Consider the following 24618-nt stretch of genomic DNA (forward strand, 5'->3'; position numbering starts at 1 on the left):
TCCCGCGTTTTGTTTTGAAGTAATCGGTCACGTGAAGGAGAAGCGTGGCTTGACGTGTGTCAAGCGTAACACAGACGGATGTAACGGAGAATCCGGTAGTTTTTCAAAATAAAACATCTTTCGTATTCCGAAATAAATGAAACGGAATTAAGGCAAGTTCTTTCTGTGCGGCCCGGTACCAAATGCCCGGCGGACCGGTACCGGTCCGCGGACCGGCGGTTGGGGACCCCTGCTTTAAAAGACAGCATTTTTTTCTCACATGTTACTATTCTGTCTAAATGTCACTGATGTTTAATAGTTAGTTTAACTTTATTTGACCAATGTATCATTCTTTAAATGTGGTGGACCACCTTGGACCCCTCTTGTGCTCTGGAGTATTGATACTTGCATTACCTCATGTCCATTGCCTGTGCAAATAACCATAATGACCGAAAGCATGGGTGCCTGGACTGGTCCTAAGTTGATGGGAGTACTATGGTCGGCAGTGATTTCCTTTTCACAAACTCAGTCTTGTCTTGTAACCAGGTGTTTTTTTTTGTTTGGTTCATGTCAGGGTCTGTTATCGCTGTTGCTCATCATGGCATGTGTGTATGCGTGCGTGCGTATGCACGCGTGTGCATATGCGTGCATGTGCTGTAACGGTGGATCACGGGAGGTTGATTGGCTTGAAAAGTAGATCTTCGGTCAAAAAAGGTTGGGCACCCTTGACTTCAAGTATATTCACACCTGTATGGACAGCACTGGATAAAATGAAAGGAAAAAAAGAAACACATCTTCCTTTCTGGTCCTTTAGGAGTATTCAGACACCAAGATAATATGATCAAACAAATAATTATAACCTTAAGAGTCTGGCAGCAATCAAATGTATGCCCAGGCAATAGCACAAGGCTAAGCGCCAAGCTACAGTATATGGTATTTTTATTCTCCATTTTCTTCATATCAAATTGAGTGGTGTGTCATCCGTCGTACCAAATCCTCTTTCAGTCCGAACAAAATGTCACATGCTTCTCCAGCCACACTTGTCAGCTTTGACACGGCAAAAAAAGATTTTTAATCAGCCAATGGAGCCGTCCATTCTTTGTGTGCTCAGACTTGTAATGGCTTGACTACTGGCATGAGTCAACTGCTCAGTCAATCTGATTCATTCAGGAAGGCAAAGCATGGGATGACTCGTGGAACTTTCAAGTGGTGCGGGGTGACGGGGTGTGCTGATTTCCAGCCAATATTGGTTTAAAACGAATCGGATGTCTGTGACAGTGACAATGTGTTACAATACATCACGCAATTACATTTCATGCAAGTCATTTCAATGTCTTGCAAAGGCCCAGGAACATTCTGGCAGTAATACAAGGACATCATTGTCTGTGTTTAAGTTGCAAAGGCATACATTTTGCAGAAAGGCATCAATCGCAAGTGAAGGCACTTCCTAGTATGTTGTTGTCCAAACACTGTGACCATTGTTGTACTTTAGTATGGATAACGTTTTCTCAAATATTCACTTTAGACAAATAAATGCCTACCTCATTGGGACCCATTGGGGAGAAAAAAACAATAGCGACTCTAATTATCTTAGTTGATAACAGTGATTACATAAAAAGCTAACTGCTGAACCCACCAAAACATCATCACTGAAACATGTATGTAGACCGTCTTGCACATGTCTTTCACAGATCCAGCAGTGGGGTCGGTCACAGGACGGTGCAGGCACGATGATGGCACACTGCGAATGTGACCATATTTGGCCCGGGTTCAAAGTTACTTATTTATTTATTTTAAATGAAAGACATGTCATCCTTTTCCTCCGAAGGTCCTTCGAGTGGTACGTTTGATAAAGATCTCCCCAGCGTTGGAAGACTTTGTCTACAAGATATTTGGACCGGGTAAAAAATTAGGCAGCTTGGTGGTTTTCACAGCCAGCCTCCTCATCGTTATGTCAGCGATCAGTCTGCAGATGTTCTGCTTTGTGGAAGACCTGGACCGCTTCACAACCTTCCCCAGGGTAAGTAACCACCTCGCTCTACCCTTAGGAGAGGAACACATCCCTCTGAAATGTTCAGAACGACAGAACTTTAATCATCATTATCGTAAGTTTTAAAAATAATTATTTCCCAGGCTATGCTTTTATTCTAGCAAAATTCAAACTTTTTTTCTCACAAATGTTTTATTTTATTTTTTGTAATACTGTAATTACTTATACAACATAAATAATTATTTTATTTTAAACTTTTTTAATATTTTGCCTTCATTCATGCAAATTATGACTTTTCCTGTAATATTACTGGATTTTCTGCACCACAAGGCGCAACTAAAAGCATTCGATTTTTTCAAAACCTGTCAGTGCGCCTTATAATCCGATGCGTCTTGTATATGGATCAATATTCTGATTTCTTGGACGTAGTATTTTAAATGTTCTGTCAAGTGCTTTGTTACAGCTGCAGCGGTTATGAAAGCTCCAGATAAATAAATCTGTATTGTATTGGGTTGGATTCCCGTTAGCATAGCTCCATCTAGTGGATGCATAACGCACCCACAGCCACTATTGTAGCTTCTATTTTATGTGCCTTATAATGCGGTGCGCCCTGTATATGAAAACAGTTTTAAAATAGGCCATTCATTGAAGGTGCGCTTTATACTCAGAAGTACCTTGTAGTGCAGAAAATCACATTTTTCTCACAATTAGATTTTTTTTTGTTATTCAAGTGTAACCTTTTTTTTTTTTAATATTTTGACTTCATTCTTGTAATGATGAAGGTATTCTTGAAACATATTTGGTTCTCTGTTGTAATAATGATGAAAATTAAGTCTTTTCATATGAAATGTATTTGTTTTTGTCGATGTGTGACTGATTTTACTTTTTTAAATGTATGACTTTTTTGTTGTGAAATTCTGACATTTTTTTGCCTTTAATATTTTCACTATTGTCTCATAATATTGACTTCATCTTTCGTTAGGTTACCTTTTTTGTGTAAAATTATAGCGAAAGCAAACTGGTTGTGTGTGTTACCGTTCTTGTGCCCATAGAATTTGTGGACTTCAGTGTTTAATGATAGCTTGCATGTTGGATTAAGGGATAAGAAATGTCTTTTAGCCTTGTTTTGATTTGAATCCTCACCACCAGCATTTCACTTGGTTTGCTTCTGACCAGAAGCCACTCAAATGTTGTCTGTTCTGCATGGCTTGTGCATCACACCCACACGTTTGTCACGTTAGTATCTCTTTTGCTGGCAGACCTGTGGGTTGTATCATTATTTGCAATGATTGGGCGGGTGGGAGTAAGAATGCGAGTAGTGGCGAGTTGAGGATGCTATTTGTCAGTGAAGAAGAAAGTGCAGGCGTGCATCGGTGTCCTGGCTTTCTCTGACCTTTACCTGCAGCAGATGATTATGTTTCTAAATCTCACAGTGGCAGGGTGGAAAAAGTGGTTAGCAAGAAGCATGATGTATATTACATCTTTACCTTGTCTTGTCCTTGAGCCTCTTCACACTCTCACCTTCTACCTTATTTTCCTTCCCTGTAGGCATTCATGTCCATGTTCCAGATCTTGACACAGGAGGGCTGGGTAGATGTGATGGACCAGACCCTGGTTGCAGTTGGTCACATGTGGGCTCCCGTTGTGGCCATTTACTTTATCCTCTACCATCTGTTTGCTACCCTGGTAAGAATCTTAATGTGCTGCTGTAATTTAATGGAGATGAGACAAGAGGTGTCAAAGTTAATAGATGAATCCATCATTAAATAAAATCATGTGCTTTAACATTTAGTGTCCTCAGTTCCTAAACGCAAATTGACAGTTGTTCAAAGAAAAGGTAATGTAACACAGTGGTAAACATGACCCAAACTCAGCTTTTTTGGAACGTGTTGCAGCCATAAAATACTAATTTAATGGTTATTTGCATACAAAAAAAACAAGGTTTGTCAGCTTGAACATTGAATGTATTGGTTTAGTAGTGTATTCAATTAAGTATCGGTTGAACATGATTTACAAATCATTGTATTCTGTTTTGATTTATGTTTAACACAACATCCCAACTTCATTGGAAATCGCATTGTACAGCAACAATCATACACTATAACATATATTAATTTAATTCATAACATTTATGAATTATGGGTTATGTTCATCAACGGGTGGATTTTTTTTCTGAAACGTCGCAGCAATAAATTAAAAGGCATAGCACAATCCATATTGAGCGAGCATTTACAGGTCAAATTTTTCAAATATGAAAATACTGTACATGTATCTCCAAAACCTGATGTGCTTGAATAAAAACAGAAAACCCGTTGTTTAAATCAGTGTTACAGTGATAATTTTACAGTTTACCGGCAGCGAGTCCCAGGGACTCGCTGATCAGAAAAGTATGAGTCCCATTATGCATTTAGAGAGTCCCAAATTTCGAATTCTGAAATGGTCTCCTTATTCAATTGCATATGATAATATCACAAACAACAACAATATACATTGATAATAGGTTTATTTCTTATAAACAAATGCTGCAAAAATTTAAATAATTCAGGCATACAAGATTAACAATGAACATCAGCAGCTGTGGACTCCAGGTTTATTCAACAAAATAAATGGATCAAAATATGTTGTACTCATATGGCATCATGAATACAACATACCACAAAATCAGAGTATTTTTTCCAATCTCACACTGCAAAGATTAATTTACTGGTAATCATTAATACAGGTAAGTATTGATGTGGCTTGACATCCTCTTCCCAAAACGATGCATGTGTAATCTACTATCAATTTGCCGAAAGAATCTACCACACGTCATCGTTAGTTTTACTGACAGTTGACATTAGCATTACTACACCTTGTGACGAATGTTTTATTCATAAAGTTACCATGCTACAACCAGTAAATTATAGAATAACCAATATTGTTTAATAATATTTTTCATAGCGATTAGCCTGTAGATGTAATGACCAACTTGCCTCGTAATCGTGCCTCTCGTCGTATCTCGCTCTCGTGTTCTGTGCATACGTCACAGGTGAGTTTAGTGATACGCCCTCCCTTTGGACGATTCATACGAAAAATCAGACTGGCATTCCCATGTCTTAAATGTTGTAATTAGTAGACCTTTGTGTGGTTTTTTTCACCGCCATCTCAAACTGTCATCCGCGCGATTCCTCAGTTTGCGGACTAAAATAGCAACCCCCAAGCGCACATAACGTTATCTGTTCCACCCCGCCAACACTGAAAACAAAACAAAACAAAACAAAACAAAAGTAAATTAGAAGAAACACACTCACACACCACAAACACACATACAGGCACAGTGAAATTGCGTTGCTCACGCAGGAGAGATTCGATCGCGTACAGTCAACTCGTGTGCGGTGACTTTTATGGTTAAACTATTTTTCGGTACCGTTAAAATGATGCCACGGAAACAACACGCTACCGGTAACGATCGTTACGGTGAAATCCTCAGGCCTGCCGTAGTTTTTTGTTGTTGTTTTGACTGAGAAATTTCCTTGCGTCCCAAAAACGCACATTATTTGGAACTGTGCGTCCTGCGGGAAAATTATGCGTCTAGGACCCGGGACGCAGAGGTAACGAGATGGCTGGTGTTAAAAGGGACTCATAAAGCCATCGCTCATTAAAATTTGCTATTGACCAGTATAATATTTATTTGCGGCATAACCTGGGGTGTACATGTACCAGTAGTTAAACCTGAAGTAGCCTCAGAAGTGTATGTCAAACCCTTGTAGCCCTTTGCATTAATCTGTACCCAAATAGTAGCTCTCAGTTTCAAAATGTTGGTAAGTACATCACCCCCTATCGGTATGCAAATCCAACTTTTTAAAATATTAAAATAAGTTCTCAACGACAAAAAAATAGTCCACCAAAGCAGACTTCACTCAAATATAATGACCTCAAGAAAACAAGGGTGGCATTTAATTTGAATGAGCGTTATTTGTAAGCAGTCAGAGCAAGCACGTGACAAGCAAGCTTCTTGAATTGTTTTCTTATCTTAAGGCATTTAATTAGTGACTGCCTCATCACCCTTGTTATGCTTCCTCGAGCTTTACAGCCAATCAGCTGCGGACGTGAGAAGTGCTGACATTTTAGTGTTTGTCCTCCTTTATATTGGGTAGCGTCCTGATGACTCACACCTCCTTATCCCAGACAGACAGGATGTCTTTGAGGATGGAACGAGGAGCAAATCAAATTAATTATTTTGAAGGACCTCTGGAAATGGAGAAAATGACCCTAAATGGCCACTTCAAACCAAAATGACAGACTTCTTGCGTCTCTTCTGGCATGACTTCTTGATCGGTTTTTTTTCCAGGTTGACTTGATAGACCGTAGCCTCGGCCCTGAATTTCTGAGTCTGATTAGGATTTAGAAAAAAAAAAAACAATCTCAAGTTCTAGGTATGCCATAAAAGTCATGGGTTCACTTCCTCTCCCTCTTTGAATTTCTAGATTCTGCTCAGTCTTTTTGTGGCAGTTATATTGGACAATCTTGAGCTGGATGAAGACTTGAAAAAGCTCAAACAGGTAAGGAGTTTGTTCATATTTTTACTTTATGAGCACAAACATACGATACAGTATTCTATTTTCCACTGTTCTCTCTGCCATTTCCCATTCTCTGCAATATTTTATTTAAGTGCTTCACTGGTGCCAGCTTGGGAAAAGTGACGGGACTGAATAATGTATTCAGATGTGGGCAGGGCCCCTCGCCCTTTCCTCATCTCTAGAGGATTGAGCAAGTGGGCAGAGCTAATTAGCAGTCATACACGCACACACATGCGCAGATACAACAGGTCAATGGATGCTTCTGGGTTCATGTGCAAATCATTGTCATCTTGTGGATTAACTAGAACATGATGGCTGGTAGTGTAGTGAGTGCTAAAACAAAATGCTTGAGTCAAAATGGTGGAAGACATTTATTTGTACATTTGGAAGAATGTTAAACAGTTTATTAAAGATTGCATCAAGTGAAAAGTGCAATTCAAAAGTCACATAGCTTCTCGATATATAAACATAGATGCTCTCGGAGCGATTACATCAGAATCTACTGGAAAGCTAATCGTTTCCACATAACATTTGATAATCTTTAAGTGTTTGCTGATTCCAGTAAATCTGGCCCTAACATCTCATGTCCGCCATCATGCTTGGTATACGTTGAATGTTTTTTGAAAACCAGTCAAACACGTCAGCTCCACTTGCCAGTGTATTGCGCTCCAACCCGTGAAAGACTTCAAACATGCAGTGCATGTGTGTTCGTACGTGTTCATCAGTATGTGTACGTGTGGCACACTGAAATAAAAATTCAAATGTGCAGTTGAGCAAGAAGCAATAAACCTTACCTGCACAATTATGCATGCTGCCAGTGGGCTATTTATCAACTCATTTTTCTATATTTGTTTTCTAAGGCAAAAGCAGATTGTTATTATTTGTTCTAGTATTATTACATCGCGACAAAACTTAATCTCCAATACCAGTTATTCATGATCATTATGTACAACTACCACCAATGCAATGTGCACCAGCCTTCTGTCATACATGATAAACATAGGCCGTGTACACATTAAAACAAAGTGACTTGAAGTTTGGCTAATGCAACTTGTGATTTTCTTTTCTTTTTTTTTTTTTTTTTTTTTTATGTGTAAGTGTAATAGTTCACCAGCATGCTGTGAGTACATTCTTGCAGCATCAGTAGAAGGACTATCTCTGTGAGTCATGTCCTATTAAAAATGCACACCTCAGAGGGCTAAAAAGCCTGTTTAGCTGCAGGTATTTGCAGAATCACCTCATAACTCAAGAGCTGACTACGGAGCAAAGGTTGACTTCATAAAAGAACCTTCAGAACAGACTGCAAGAAGTCACATGCATGTTGTAAAGGGCACACAACAGCAATCACTTTCTATGTAATCGACTCAGTCCTTGCCTTGTAAAGTGGCAATATGTTGCACTTCAGCTATGTCAATCCAATCCATGTTGGGTCATACCTATGCTCTCTATTAATGCTCACCATCACTCTGGGCTTAAGACTGTATGACTTCTTCATGCACGTAGGGCTGGACAATCATGGAAACAGCGTGTGTGTGTGTGTGTGTGTGTGTGTGTGTGTGTGTGTGTGTGTGTGTGCGCGCGCGTGTGCGTGTGTGTGTGTCTAGCTCGTTACAACTTACCTGCAGGGACATAAAAAATCTGTACGTTATAACGGTTGCTCGTCGTAACCACTTCCAATCAAATGGGCACCAGCTACGATGTATAATACAGTGTGAACATTTATAGATGTACAAACATTAACATCTAATACAGTATAACCATGTCAATTACATGTGTAAAGTATGAAGAAAAAAATATTTTATAAGACATAAAACAAACAACTGTAGCGTTCCTACTTCATCTCTGAAAACATTCAATCAGCAAATGAAAAGTGCCTTCTTCAGTTCAGGATGTGCCGTGCCCCGAAGCCATTTACGATCATCTTTCAATCTGCTGGCCTCAAACTCTGCCATGATTGTTGAAATCGTTGACTTTGCCAATTCGTAGTCTCGGCTGAGCGTCATTGTACGGGTATGCTTTGCTACCTCAGGGCCTGGAATGGAAAGTAATAAATGAATGGAAAAACAAATTCACAAGTTTGTCATTTTGCAGAAGAACTTGACGCCATCTGTCCAACAGTTGAAGCTCAAAATAGAATGGCTGTTGCAACAGGACAATGATTCAACACACAAGAAACAGAATGGCCTCAGATGAACACAATGTGTGTCTGGAGTGGTTCAGCCAATGTAGTTACCTCAACACAATTGAGATGCTGTGGCATGGCTTCAAGAGAGCTATCTACACCAAACATACCAAGATTCTTGTTGAAATTCATAAATTTTACAAAGAGGAATGCTTCAAAGTTCATCCTGATTCTACTAGTGCCTGATCTACCTACAGATCATCAAGCTACTTAACAGCTTCTGTCGTCTTTTGTATTCTGATCACAGGCCAGCTGACTTCCCTCTGTAAGTAGTACTGAGAGCCTGTTTCTCTTGATTTCAGGCATTTCTACAACTTGGGTAGGGGTGGAAGGGGCGGTCAGCGATGGGGCTTTGGGCTTCTGGGTGGAGCCCAATTGATCAGCTTCAGTGCCACATATTACTTTGTAATATGACGTGTCGGAGGTGAAATGGCCATGCCTGAGTGCTGGCTTCATCATTCTCATGTGTACGCACACAGAGTGATCCATTATCATTTAGGAGGTGGGAGGAAGCTGTCTAGAACAAACATCATTTTAAACCACATTGTTCTGTGAGTCTGGAGGTACACACACACACACACACACACACACACACACACACACACACACACACACACACACACACACAAACACACACACACACACACACTCATCAGTGTTGATTAGGATAATGCATTTAGCGCGTGAAATTAGGTTTGCTCCAAAGGTTTAATAAAAGGAAGGCAGACAGCAGAGGAAACCAGAAGCGACGCGGCATCACTGCACACCCACACACTCATCAACGTCCTTAATGCTCACAGAAGACGTGCGACTTGGTTAAAATGCTGCCCAATTCAATGGGGTTATATGTGGTGTACTATAAAGATGCTTTTACACGCTGCAGTGGCACATCTTTTTTTTTTTTCTCTCTGTCACATTGAAGAGCATAGTAATTGGTTGTCTTGTGTTTGGAATGATGACACTGGCCGTTGTTTTCGTGCCTTCATTTGTGTCACAGTTTGGTGGGCTTTATTGATTGGAGAGAGCGGCGGTCCACCATTCGTCTAACAAATCATCGCCACCCATATACCTGTGGGGCCAAAGGAAGGCGTAAGAGATAGGCGAAAATGTTTACGCTGTGCCCATAAATATCCAAATTGAGGGGGAAATGGGTGTTTACCCCTCAGGGTCCAGTGATGATGACAATCGTGTGTGTGTGTGTGTGTGTGTGTGTGTGTGTGTGTGTGTGTGTGTGTGTGTGTGTGTCTCAGAAAGTGTGTAGCAATCACCCACCTCCGCAGGCCAGGTAGATGAGTCATGAGATGGATTGGAGAAATTGTTTAAAAAAAAAAAAAAAAGACTGACGAATACAAATCAGAAGGAAAAGAAAGGTTGAATTCCATCTGTGCACTTCAATGATGACGAAGGCAAGCAAACATCTGAATCATGAGGAGTGATGACAAATGACTGTGACTAACCACATAAAAGAAGGCTTTCTGGTATATCGATGGGAATGTCTTTATGATTTCATCTCCTATAGTATTTATTGAGTGAAAACGGCCCAAGTTCAAAAAAAAAAAAAAAAATCTTGTTTTTGAAAATGCAAAATATTTGATCAGATGAATGAAGGTAAAGCACTCTATCACACTGAAAAGTCTGTCCTGATTTTGATGGTGTGTGATCTACTAAATTTGGTGAGCACTGAATATAACGTACACACACCAATGTGTTGATTGCTCATATCTGAGTAAGAACCCATGACCAACACCTGCTCCTGCTTTCTTGTGCGTCAGAACCACAATTGACTCACCATCATGTTGTTGTATCGTTGTTTGTTTCATGAGCACTGCATACATGATAAGATCAGATCTGTACTGTATCTGACTACACTGCCATCTAGTGAATCTTACTCATTGTAGTAGATAACTGGCTGGATTAACGAAATGAATATGACTTTATGTAGGCTTTTAGTTGAGGTGTGATGGATGGTCACCACGTCGACGTATTTATATTGCTGTGTCATGTAAATTAGTGTTATAGATGGGGGGAAAAAGTCTCCAGGGAGTTCCTTGGATTCTCAAGATGCAATGCGATCTAGCACTGTGGTAATCTGTTTATTGTCCTCCTCCGCCCCCACTGAGTCTGACAGGCTTGTTGCGTAGAAAACAGCGGTGGCAACAGCATGCGGCCGTCAGGCTACATTTCATATTTGTCAGACGGGTCTGGAGATGAAGCAGGAGATGACGTTAGAGAGAGAAGCTTTATCGGGCTGGGAAAAGTGGAGGTATAAATTAGGTTTAGAATGACTATTTACTGTTTGTACAGCTGTGACAGAAACATACAGTAGCAGTGTGACATCATTCATGCTTTCCTAAAACCTCTCATCTTTGCTTCTGAAGTCTGTTTCTGGATATAAAGCAAACACTTTGTTAAGGTGAATTCAACCTGATCAAATGCATGATGGAGGTGATCGTGTTGCCACCTGATTGTTTATTAATTCAACTAAAAGCCTGCCCTCCATTCGTCGGACTTAATGGAGCGAAGGCTTATTTAGGGATTTAGTGACAGCGAAGAAAGCCTTCGAAGACAGAGAGTGGAGCGCAGAAGAAAAGAGCGTTCCCCCTCAGAGGATTCCCGATACAAGAAGCTCTTATCTCTTGAATGTCACCTTCAGTTATCAATCGGGAAGCTACTGCAGGTGTTTGGGATGCTCTACCACTTTGGCAGTCATCGCCACCACATTACAGTTAATTTTTATTGTACATATTTTTATGTACGCGCACACACACACACACACACACACACACACACACACACACACACACACACACACACACTGTTGTATGCTTTACGGCAGGGGTGTCAAACTCATTTTTGTTGTGGGCCACATTGTAGTTAGAGTTTGCCTTGGCAGGCCGTTCTGAATTTTGGGAAACCATATAAATGATTAATCACCTCCACATATTACATACACAACGCACAACAAATTTATGAATAACTAGTTTTAAAATCAGAACTCAAGAATAATGACTGTTATTGTGGATTACATATGACAATTAGAAATGTTTTAGTTCAGACTTCAGCAAGCATCATGGAACTTGACATGCTTGATTTCCTTTCGCGGGCCACATCTGGCCCCCGGGCCTTGACTTTGACGTATTTGCTTTACGTATTTGCCAAATATGTTTTGGTTTAAATGTAAACATCCACATTTGGTTTTTTAAATTTTTTTTAATTTTCTATTTTTTAATTGGACTGGAGCAATTATAAATACATTAAAAATAATGATGACAATAATAATAATAATAATTAATAATAATAGTCATACTTCAAAAATGAATCCCAATCAAGAACTTGAAGCAAGAATGTTTTGCCTTATAGTTGGAGAATTGTTCTTGAAGCATTCACAAAATGCACACACCCACACTGGAAAAAAGAAACGTCCTAAAAAGACATCTTTGAAGGCGAGGTACTGTTTTACTGTGCAACCCTAACAGACACTTTAATTTAATTGAGAACACATTGAATTCATTTGCCTCCTACGTCACACACTTGCATGACTATTGTGGACAGATGTACAGTAGCAATGATGATCTCAAATAAAACGCACAGCTCTCCAACACAAATGTATTGCATTATCAACAATATGGGACAAATCACATTACAAAAACTCAAGGACTACATGAGGAGAGAATGAACAGTTATTGGGCCCAAAAACACAAATGAATAAGAAAAATGGTGGCTTTTGTCCTGGCAGGTGAACTCCACTTCTTCTGTCATGAATGAGCTGTTGCTAACTTACGTTGAACTTTTCATGCTTGTCAAACTGGGTTATGACTATTCAACAGCAACAAGAGAGACGAGCCAACTGCCAAAACTTCAAAACAGAATAATGTAGGATTCTGGAGAGATTTATTTGTTTGTAGGGCTCTGCTCTTCTGCGATTTATGGGTGCGCATCGCCTGCTCAGTTTATGTGAGCTGCATGACATGTGACGAAGGGGGCACCTGACCAAATAACCACTCGGGCTACAGAATGGCTTGATCATGAAATTCGTTGTCAAGCACTTTTAATTAGTGATTTGTATTTATATTATCAATTTGTTGTTGCAGCCTTAATTCATAGTCAATTTAGTCAAATGCAGGGGCGGGATGGCCGACAGGGAATTTATTGTGGGCTGCAGACCTATACAATTGAAATGCACTAACACAAATCTCAGGATGCATTGTAATCATTTTGGTCACATACATGCGAAAAGCAAGAACAATAAGCCAAGACCGCTCGGATTTTACCACCACAGGCTAGGTGTGTTTGTATTGATAATAATAGTACAATATTGTTTTGAATTTGAAGGTAGCTATTTGGGGTTTATGGGCTGCATGGCTTTCCAGCAGCTCGGCTGCACGCCTCATTAGCCAACGAATGAGAGAAGGAGAGGGTGACCCTTCTCACTCACTCTCAGCTCGTCTTCCCCCTGGATACTGCATCTGAATGGGCCCATGGGCATGGCGGACCGAACCCAAGTGTCTCGAGGGCAACTAGGCTATTATATACAACATGATATACATATTAATGTTAGCATTGATCATAAACAGAACTGTCAAGGTAAATGCAGATTTATACACGGATCTTCTGAATAACAAATACAGTCCAGACTGTATTTCAAAAATTCAAGGAAATTACTCTCAATTCCAACATGGTTTGGGTTAAAGATGTCATGTCCACGAAGCAGTTTGGTTGGTTCACTCCAGTAGGTAAGTTTTAATTTAAAGTTTAAAATGCCTTACTTAACCATAATCCCCTCCGCATTGTGGCCAAGGTTAAAGTCCAATCCAAGTACCTCATCCTTCTATTCTTGTCTATAAATGCTCATTGTCATCTAATTCCTTTTATTCTTCTTCGTCTCGGTTATTTATTTCGCGGATTACACCTCTCTGGTGCATACCCCCACCTACTGTACAGGAAGCGCAAAGCCTTTCCATATACAGCCGATGTCGGCTACCCTGCATGTATTCAGCCCAGCAAGCAAACACATGAGACAAGTGGGATGTATTTATGTCAGTTGTCGGCAAAAAGGGCGTCTTTCAGTGACGATTACACTGATGGATGGAAACCCACTCAGTGCTTGGTCCGTCAACCACAGTTTCGGTCAATCATCAACAAAACTGGCATCCGTCACTGACAGACTGACAGAATGCCCATTTCTGCAAATAAGTATACTCTGTTTATACCCCAAGCTAGTATTCCAAATGCTTTATGGTGTATCTGTGAATTTTCCTGTTTGCCTTTTATTTATGTGTGCTTTGTTTATCATATAGTGACCACACCGAGAGTCCAGTGCGTTCGCACATACTGTTGTTAATAGTGATCCGTGGCGATTTAATCCTGATAGCAGCCCACGAGCTGAATAACCTTGCATCGCATCAATAAATAAGCAGCAAACAAAGGAAACTATTCTGCACCAACAAACACTTTTCTATTTTTTTACAGTGCACTCTGGACGTTAATTGCTGCAGGTCAAATATCATTTCTTATAAAATGTAAATGGTCTCAGGATAGTACAATGCTCTGTGCTCCTATGGTGAAATTGAATTAAATCCAACATGGCATTTGCTTATTTTATCTCCTCTCAGTCAGATGCCTATACAGTGGAATTAAACACAAGTACACAAATAATTGGCTCGCATCAAACTTGTCTATTTGAATGTCTGTTTCAAAGTTTGGGGAGGTTTTTTTTTTTTTTTTTTTTTTTTTTTTACATAAGGAAACAATACGAGGAAAGGAAAATGGAAGAAAAGACGTTCCAAGTTGGCTCGTGAAGCAAGAAAAAGGGTGATTGCATTGAAAGCTTGGCTTTAATGGGATCTTTCTTTGTGTCAGTTCAATTGATTTGGACTTTTGGGAATAAAAGGGTCCATATTAATTCTTCATTGTTGTCCCCGCTATGTCTGCATCACTCTTGTGTACGTTGCTGACAATTGCAGGCATCTTTTGGGATGAATCAGCACTTTCTGTGTTTCTACCCGAGAATTGCAGCACCACAGAGAACTTAAGCACACCTTTATGTTCAACCCCATAAAGTTGGAATTAATGTTTGAGCTTTAAAAACAAACTAGGAGGAGCGTAGTCATCAATTATTCGATTAATTGTTCATTAAAAATTGTGCCAAGTTTGTAGAATTCACTGTGGACTTGGCACAAGCAGAGACATTGTTGATTTAGTCTTCACTAGAAGGCAAACTTATACCATACTGTAAATCTTCAGGTTCCCTTCACCCACTCAGCTCGCAGAAGACGCTTCCATTTATGTAAATATGGCAGTAAACGGGGTGAAAAAAAGAGAAATGCCATGAATGTTATGGTACTGTTCCGTTGCACAGCCACACTCCCAGTATGAAGGGACGTTTGCTTTCATGCACAGGCAAACGGGCTGCAAAACATTAACCAAGCACAGCTAATTTGCAGCACAGCGAGTGGCCTGCTCCGAATGATAAGGTGCCATTCGGCATTGCTTTAAATGCGGTACGCTGGCGGTCCTAATCGGCAATGCATCAAAGGTTATCTGCTGGCACCCACACAGAGACTACCTGCCAGGGAATTTCAATCAGCCTCCCCCATATGTAATTAAATGGAAATAATTGCTTTCATTTCCCTTTTGTCATTTTATTTTGTCAAGCCTTTGCCACAATGCACATTGTTCTGTTACTGCCTGTTTTTTTCCTCCTTTTCCTTTTCTTCACCAATCACTCCAAAGTAATCTTTGCTTTTTTTTTTCTTTTGTTGGCTCCTTCCATTATGTTCTCAAAGTAAGTCAGACCTCAAGCTAAAAGTGTGCGTGTGCTGTGTTAAAGGTAAGCGTATTGCTGCCATCATTAGGCAGCAACTTAAAGCTGCACTCTGCTTTCCACTGTTTGTTTTCCCCATTAGTAGACCGGACAAGATGCAGTCCCCAAAACCCATAAGTGTTCCAAAACCCAAGTGCCGTTCTTGTTCCTGTTTTTCAGTTTGAATCCTCTTGTCTTCACCATGCAGTGGACATGAAAACATGACACCACAATTATATTTAACATTTTCCCCCAAGGAGGCCCGGTGGGCGACTGGTTAGCGTGTCGACCTCACAGAGCAGAGGTACTGGGTTCAATTCCAGCTCCGGCCTCCCTGTGTGGAGTTTGCATGTTCTCCCCGGGACGGCGTATGTTTTTTTTCCGGTACTCCGGTTTCCTCCCTCTTTACAAGAACATGCATAGCATGCTGATTGGACACTCTAAATTGTCTCTAGGTGTGAGTGTGAGTGTGGATGGTTATTCGTCTCTGTGTGCCCTGCGTTTGGCTGGCAACCGGTTCAGGGTGTCCCCCACCTACTGCCCGAAAACAGCTGGGACAGGCTCCAGCACCCTCCGCGACCCTTGTGAGGATAAGCAGAGGGTGAGATGGATGGGTGGATTTTCCCCAAAAATACTTTTAAATATAAACAATTAAATCGTGTTTTCGGTCGTGGAAGGGGTAGGTTGGTGAAATAGAAGAACAAATACATGGAAAGTGTTTTTGTAACTGCACACCCTGAATCCAAAAGGTTGTGCGAAAACATCTTTGCACACAAACAGAAATGCACACTCATTCTTCTTTGATGTTTTTTTTTTTTTTACTAGACTTATGCTTAAGTCTCTTTGAACAGTTCCAAAAGACAATCAAATGTGGCCCAAAACCTCCAAGCATACTTTTGAATCAACAAAATGCTTCAGTAGCAAAAGAAAAAAAAATACATGTTTTGGAATGACTCTGCCAGAGACAGAAAATCTGTGGAGCTGAAGGAGGTTGTGCACAAGAGATTCCCTTGCAATCTTGACAGATTTTGAGCACTCTTATGAACTAATGAACAGTGGTCAAGATATGCCAAAGAGTCAATGATGTTATGAAAGCAAAAGGCTAGCGTCTCCCCAATAACAAATTTCATGTTTTTATTTTACAATAGATCATTTCGGAAACATTTGGCGGCAAACACCCTTTAAAAATATTAATCGTGGTGTCATATTTTTGTGTCCGAAAAATGACGATTTTAACACATTCTTCTGGATCAACCATAATGTTCCACGCATTAACTCATCACACTTTGCTATTCCGCTTCATTCAGCTCAAGCAAAGTGAGGCAAATGCCGACACCAAAGAGAAGCTCCCTCTCCGACTCAGGATCTTTGAAAAGTTCCCCAACAGACCTCAAATGGTGAAGATCTCCAAGTTGCCGTCGGACTTCACCGTGCCCAGAATCAGGTATGTTGTTCCGATGGCTTTGTTTAAACTGCCAGCTCATGCAAATCCTCTGTTACAAAATATTCAGCATGAAACGAGTCCTTGAGTAATTGGAATACCTTAACTCTGCTTCGGGTGCCCGTTTATTTCGTGTGCACTGTCGGAAACACAAGTCGAGCCATCCACAGCACCAATGGTGTATCCTACGCTTGACAGTAACACATCTACTTGCGAAGTGAAGCCTGATATGAGACCAAGCCCTCTCAATTGTTATTCTTACCTTTGTCATTTTTACTATGTGCCGTGTCCTCAAGGGAGAGCTTCATGAAGCAATTCATCGACAGGCAGCAGCAGGACCCCAGCTGTTTCTTCCGAAGGCTCCCCTCGGCCTCGTCGTCCTCCTGTGACCACTCCAAACGCTCGGCCATTGAAGACAACAAGTACATCGACCAAAAGGTGCCTTAATCCTAAAATTATCTCCCCCCACCACATAGACATGCGGGTATGATGGTGATAACATCTTCCCTTTCACGCTATTTACCTTTAAAACTACACCTAGGTGATAACATCGGCAATAATAAATAGCTACGATTTTTTTATTTGTCCAAAGACCACATTCTTCAATTGCTCCGACTTCATTAACTTGCTGTGTTTTGCAACCTATGTTTGCTCTCTCAGCTTCGCAGGTCAATATTTAGCATCCAGGCTCGGAACTTGCTGGAAAAAGAAACCACGATCAATAAAATACTACGGTAAGACGCACGTACATATTCAGTGAACATACAATTGAACACATGCCTCAGTTATGTACAGTGTAAGATTGAATGTTTCAATGCATTTCAATTTGTTGTTTTATCATTTTACAAGACAACCTATAAAGAAAGCATACAGTATTATGTTTTGTTTTGGGGGGTTTTAAGCCCTATCCAATAATCAAGAATTATAGCATACTTTACACACCTTATTTCCTGTCCTGAGGAAGCCGTTTTTTTTCAGAGGCTCCTGGGCCCCATTTCAAGCAAATATGCCAGCCCTCATCTCACTCTAAATACTGCTAGGACAATGGCGAGCCCGGTTTCGCTACCATGATGACAAGGGGCGGAGTCTCAATGTTCCAACTAAATAGCCTTTGCAGAATGCCTCGAACCATCTTACTGGCAAGTGTATGTTTAAAAACAGACTGGATTTCATTCATGAGTGCGTGTGTAACGGTGGGCAGCATCCATGTTAGTCAGCAAGCATCTCACAGGCGGTTGTGTGCTGCAGCCGGTTGCTCGATTTTACTTGCTCAACCTGAGGCACATCCCGTCAATAAAAGCATTTTTTAACTCTTGGCGTCAGCAATTCATACACTACGCTGCGTGTATGTGCCACATGTACAGACAGTAACTAAACACAAATGCTGACGCCAACAATAAAATTCCGAATATATTTAAATCAAACTCATAGCACATCAGAAAAGGCCTCAAATATTTGCAGTGAAAGGAGTAAAGGATGACATACAATCCAACAAGACACTGTTTAGTTGGTGACTGCTTGCGTTTCATGCTTTTACTCACATAGACATTCACCATACACACACACACACTCAGACCCACTTCCGACTCAGTTTCTGTTGTGAAATAAATAACATAATTTGCTGTTCAGCATGACAGAGCTGGCACATTAGCTTGCTGGCACCATGTCCAATCTGTCGAGCCCTCTGCCTCGCAACCTTCCTCCTCCTCTGAAAGATAGACACTGTATTTGCAATCATTGGCTGCTTAGCCGTTGTCCTCACAAACACAAAATCAAGTTCACATCGGCATCAATATAAAATGGCAGGACACCAAACTGCATCGCGTAATTGATGTAACGTTCAGTGGTGAGCTACTAAACCTCACAGACAACAAATAGTTTGATTAATCATGAATCTTCCGAATATTGGCCATGTAAGATGTTTCTATTGCCACTTGTTGCAAAGGTATGTTTTCTCCAGGACAATGGGTTTTTTTTCCACTCAACCCAGATTAAAAAAAAAAAAAAACTGATTCAGTGTTCACTGCGAAGCACAGCAGCGGTAGGGCAGGGACAAATGGCATGACTTATTAAAACAGCCATGCAAATGAACAATGAAAATTATTAGATAAATTGATTTTTAAATATGAATGTGCCTCTGCTTATCTCTTACGCAGGGCATGCACAAGACAGCGGATGCTCAGCGGGTCATTGGAAGGACAGCCGGCCAAGGAACGCTCTATCCTTAGTGTGCAACATCACATACGGCAAGAGCGCAGGTCTTTGCGACATGGCTCCACAAGTCAGAGGATCAGCCGAGGGAAATCGCTGGAGACCCTCACCCAGGACGTGAGTTTGACCTGTTCTTAGAAAGAGCAATTAGCCACTGGTGCATCTTTCTGATTACAGTCTTTTGCATTAACTGTCACATAAGTATAAGAACAATAATTTCATACCAAATTGGAAAACATAACACAGATAATACTCTCCTTATGATATTAGGTAGCCAGCTCGGATTAGAAGATAACATAGCAGGCTGCATCTTTACTCTCTGCTCCCACTTGTCAGATGTCACACAATATCCAAATCAAAGTCCTTGGTTGACAAAAAGCTTGTTGAACTCCACTTTTTACAAGTTTGAAAGTGTTCAATTTTCAAGCTATCACTGTTTATGTAAGTGTGTCATAAAAACATCTGAATAACGAAGCCTTTCTTTACTTTTGAAGCATTCAAGCACCGTGCGCTACCGCAACGCCCAGAGAGAGGACAGCGAGATCAAGATGATCCAAGAAAAGAAAGAACAAGCAGAGATGAAGCGGTAGTCACACATAAAATGCAGTGCGGTGTCCAGTGTAAAAACATCTTTGGCAACAGCTAATATACCAGCACTGTTGTTTGTCTTTTCCTTCTCCCTGGTCGGCCCGACAGAAAAGTCCAGGAGGAGGAGCTTAGGGAGAACCATCCATACTTCGATAAGCCTCTCTTCATTGTAGGCCGGGAACACCGCTTCAGGAACTTCTGCCGAGTGATCGTTCGAGCTCGCTTCAACGCGTAAGATAACTGTACTTTTGATGAAGTTGGAAGCATTAAACCCTGTTTTCATTTTGGTTTTTCAGTTTGACTGCAGTATTTAATTGAGTGCAATATTGTAACAGCTTGACTGTAGCAATAGAAACGCCCACATTCCAACACAGCAGGCACACCAGTTCCCATTAAATCTAAGGCTTATGTCTGTGAAGGCAAACTTTTTCATGCATTGGATCGCATTGATCTATGCACGCCTACTGAATAAAGTGTCTCCTGAGTGCACGGAATGTTTGGTGTACAAACTGAAATAGCTTTTTTCTATGCAGTTTTTGAATGCACTCACGTCACATGAATACAAAACAGAATGACTTTCTATTACTGTCATGTCACAATGCTAACATGATGTATGAATCCATTTCTAGATCCAAAACGGACCCCATCACAGGAGTGGTGAAGAACACAAAGTACCACCAACTGTAGTAAGTGTTTTCCCTCTAAACAGGACTGATAAGTTGGGTTCAAGGCAAATGCAATGTGGAATCTGGCTCATTTATATTCATATATATTCAAGGCAACGTATCATGTCATTATTGTATAGCGGAACCTCTGAAGTCAAACATCCCAAAAGTTGCCGTTCAATGAAGGTTTTCTTGAAGAGTTTTCTTTCAGAAATGCATCAAAAACGTAAAGCAGAAATTGGAGTGAAAATGTGATGATAAACATAGAACCATGCATGGAATTTGCCGCGACATAGGAAATATTCTGGCTGGCTGCTCAATTCAATAGCAGCAGTACGGTCACAGCGCTAGCCATCAATAAGGATGTCTCATTTTCATTTTACAATAGTCGGACCCAATTCCACGGAATGGGTTGTGTTAAACTTTAGGGCTTCCACTGTTGTGCTATTTTCAAGCTTCACTGTAGCAAACACTCATGAAGATTGGAGTGGATAGTGGTTCCAAATATATCGTCAATCGAGCTGATACCATGTGGTTGATACGTGACCCGAAAAGAAAGTGATCCCGTGGTCGCTAATGAGAGCTGTCAGGTGAGCGCAGGCCTCGTAATTAATAAAATCTCCAGGCGCTGTGGCTGAAATGAATTTAATTATTGAAGTTCTGCTTGAAGGCGCACACTCCTTTGAGAAATCTTGAGGAAATTCAGTCCCAAATCAGTATAACAAGACACTCATCAGGCATAGCATTAGGTACACCTGTGTTGTCCATTTGGGTTCATCACACTTTCTCATAATATTCCAATGTCATCTAGCCAAATTTGCCATCTCGTCATGATGCATTGGTATTGTTCACCACAGCAAGCGCCAACAAAAACAATCAACAATGTCAAATACTGCACTTCTCTGGCAATGTTCCTAAAAATTGAGAATTACTAGCTTTTCATGAAAGAAAAAAGAAACATTTATTGTTTAGATTCTCATTGTGTGAATGTGACTGTGAATAGTTCTTTATTTTTATATGTACCTTGTGATTGACCGGTGACCAGTCCAGGGTCTACTTTGGCCCTTATGGCAGCTGGAATAGACTTCAGCTCCCCACAACCCTGAACAGGATAAAAACAATGGAAATCTTCTCATTAGATTATACAAATCTATTGAATGATACGAATGTTTCTGTACAAAAGCTATTGCAAGTTATAATCTTCATTCTATTTTACAGCAATGCATTTTATGTAGAGTTGTACCTGTTTTTTGTTTTCTTCACATATTTGGTCATTTGTTATTACATTTATTAAGATAAGAAAACCTTTATTTGTCTCACAATGGAGAAATTCCCAATTTACAGCAGCAAAATTATGAAATGGAGAAAGTAGAAGACAAAAAGTATATCACTAAATCTAAATATGAAATATAAAATGTTATTGAATATGCAACCATATTCATTCATATGTTCATAGTTTGTGTTTTTCTAAAAGTACCAGTACTCACCAATGTCTTAATGATTATGTCACTGAATGCATGTGTGTGCCCGCAGTGACCTATTGGGCCTCGTCACCTATTTGGACTGGGTGATGATCATTGTGACCATCTGCTCATGCATCTCAATGATGTTTGAGTCACCCTTCACCAGGGTCATGCAAGTGCCCACCCTGCAGGTAAGCAAAGCATTAAGTGTCCCTCATACAGCATCTCTCAACAACAACCAACCAATATGTCACATCCCGTCCTCTGTTACAGATTGGCGAGTACGTATTTGTCATCTTCATGAGCATCGAGCTGAACCTGAAGATCATGGCAGACGGTCTGTTCTTCACACCCACAGCGGTCATCAGGGATTTTGGAGGTGTGATGGACATCTTCATCTACCTTGTAAGGAAACTTATCAGCACAGTGTTAGCCGTGTATGCTTGGATAGATAACATTGAGTGCCATTCTCTGCTGTCTTTCTCCAACTGCAGGTGAGTCTCATTTTTCTGTGCTGGCTGCCACATGACGTCCCTCCCGAGTCTGGCGCTCAGCTGCTGATGATGCTGCGCTGCCTGCGACCACTCAGGATCTTTAAACTGGTGCCTCAGATGAGGAAGGTGGTGCGGGAAGTCCTCAAAGGCTTCAAGGAGATTTTCCTGGTGAGCGAATGGAGAAAGTATCCACCTATATCTTTATATTTTAAAAGTTATTAGATAAATAGGTAGGTAGTTTAGTTGACAACAAATAAAACCACAAGATCAACTGTTCAACAGGGTGTTAGCAGACCCTAAAAAAGCCTTTATTGTGGTTTTTAATGACAACTTAATCTTTAAATCTGCTTTTCAAAGGTTGCATCAAAATGGTTAAAAACTAAAATTATAGCTTTAATGACAATTTTTTGCTGAGTAGTTAAAGTGAATTCAGGCATTTCAGATTCATTCGTATTGTTACCTGCAAGCCACAACCACTGTAAAAAAAATGACCCATGCTTATTTTAATTGAAATATCCAAACTATGAACCCAAAATATATTTAACCCATTTACTGCCAATGCCATTGACAAGTATACTCGTAGTATACTGTCCTTATCATATAATTTTAAATTTGGTTATCCTGATGACTCTTCCATCCAATTATGGAGTAATCAAACCACCCACCACAAGAGTGTTTCTCACACAGTCAGTGTGGTTGTATCTTTGCAAATAAGACTTAGGTTCTCTAAAGTTATTGTAAAGTAAGACCATAGTCATGACTACCAAAGATGTTCATATAAATTAATTTGTCCAAAATCTGGGGGTTGAAAAAAAAAGAAAAAGATCCAGCTATGCTTCAGAGAGCGCATCTTTGGTGGCAACGATCGCGCCGATGTACCGCTGCTGGAACCAAGGACTGTTATGTTGTTACCTTGCAGCTGAGCACTGCGGTAGATTGCTGTCATGATTCATTTTGCCTGCAAACGTATTTTTCAGGTGTACCTAATATAACTGGTGAAGCTTCAAGTTTACTCGAAGCACGTCCAAAATGTTTTTTGTTGACAGAATAGTATATATTCTGAAATGTATGTATTAACTTTGACTTTTTCTGTTCTGCAGGTTTCTATTCTACTCCTCACGCTAATGCTGGTGTTCGCCAGCTTCGGTGTTCAACTGTTTGCTGGAAAACTGGCCAAATGCAACGACCCCCACGTTCTCAAACAGGTATGGCGAGAGACATGCTAATCCCTTCCCCACCTTTACCCTCTGCAAGGAGGTGGAATATAACAAGAATACCATGATTTTCACACACTTTCAATAGGATAACCGTGTTTATCCTGTTGGTCACAGGACGAGTGTCATGGTATATTCAGGATTAATGTCAGCGTTTCCAAAAACCTCAACCTGAAACTGAAACCTGGAGAGAAGAAGCCAGGATTCTGGGTTCCGAGAGTCTGGTTAGATCGCCCCCTGTTTTTGCTAATCCTCATGCTTTATTTGTGTACAATTTGTAATGAATGTATTTATATAATTTTGCCGCGTTCCAGGGCCAACCCCCGCAACTTTAATTTTGACAATGTGGGAAATGCAATGTTGGCACTGTTTGAGGTGCTGTCGCTGAAAGGATGGGTGGAAGTCAGAGATGTCATCATTCACCGTGTTGGACCGGTATAGAATGCTCTGCATATTACATATTTTGACTTCTTTTTACATCATAGAAACAGCTGATTAAGTGCTATCTTCTATGTGGGCAGATCCACGGCATCTACATCCACGTCTTTGTGTTCCTGGGGTGCATGATTGGACTCACTCTGTTTGTTGGTGTTGTGATTGCCAACTTCAACGAGAACAAAGTAAGTCACTTTGAACAGTGGGGTTTTAGTCCAAGCAGTATTAGAACCACACTAAAACGGGAAAATACAGAATATACTAGAACAATGAAATTATATATATATATATATATATATATAAACAGAAAGGTGTATAAATAGATAAGTACAGTACACATAAGTACTTGATGAGATGTAGATCTCTTCCTTTTCTTTTGCATTGAAAAATGATCTATTTATATTATTACACAACAAGGGGTAGGACTAGATAAGTTGTATACTTCTTCCTACTCCTTTGAGCATATAACGGTGATGATGTTTGTTTTATTTACTTTTTATTTTTATTTCTCCTTTTGTAATTTTGTTTGCCTTTTGTCAATTGTTGTTGTATTGTATGTTCAATAAACAATTAACTAACTAACTAACTAACTAAC

At 40.3% G+C, this 24618-nt stretch overlaps 1 protein-coding gene across 3 annotated transcripts in view; it reads left to right on the top strand.

The window, feature by feature from the left end:
- The window catches only part of nalcn (sodium leak channel, non-selective), a 65177-nt gene that overhangs the window by 30085 nt on the left and 10474 nt on the right, over positions 1-24618 (top strand). For all 3 annotated transcript variants that reach the window (XM_019893434.1, XM_019893432.1, XM_019893433.1), the window contains 17 exons: positions 1808-1999; positions 3518-3655; positions 6436-6510; positions 16820-16956; positions 17250-17391; positions 17614-17687; positions 19110-19281; positions 19659-19750; positions 19861-19983; positions 20382-20438; positions 21951-22071; positions 22154-22285; positions 22375-22542; positions 23475-23579; positions 23706-23812; positions 23903-24023; positions 24110-24208. In XM_019893434.1, the coding sequence (XP_019748993.1) occupies positions 1808-1999; positions 3518-3655; positions 6436-6510; positions 16820-16956; positions 17250-17391; positions 17614-17687; positions 19110-19281; positions 19659-19750; positions 19861-19983; positions 20382-20438; positions 21951-22071; positions 22154-22285; positions 22375-22542; positions 23475-23579; positions 23706-23812; positions 23903-24023; positions 24110-24208 (2055 nt within the window). The remainder of the gene's footprint in view (positions 1-1807; positions 2000-3517; positions 3656-6435; positions 6511-16819; positions 16957-17249; positions 17392-17613; positions 17688-19109; positions 19282-19658; positions 19751-19860; positions 19984-20381; positions 20439-21950; positions 22072-22153; positions 22286-22374; positions 22543-23474; positions 23580-23705; positions 23813-23902; positions 24024-24109; positions 24209-24618) is intronic.

This window comes from Hippocampus comes, unplaced genomic scaffold, assembly GCF_001891065.2.
Source record: "Hippocampus comes isolate QL1 unplaced genomic scaffold, H_comes_QL1_v1.1 scaffold449, whole genome shotgun sequence".
Lineage (NCBI taxonomy): Eukaryota > Metazoa > Chordata > Actinopteri > Syngnathiformes > Syngnathidae > Hippocampus > Hippocampus comes.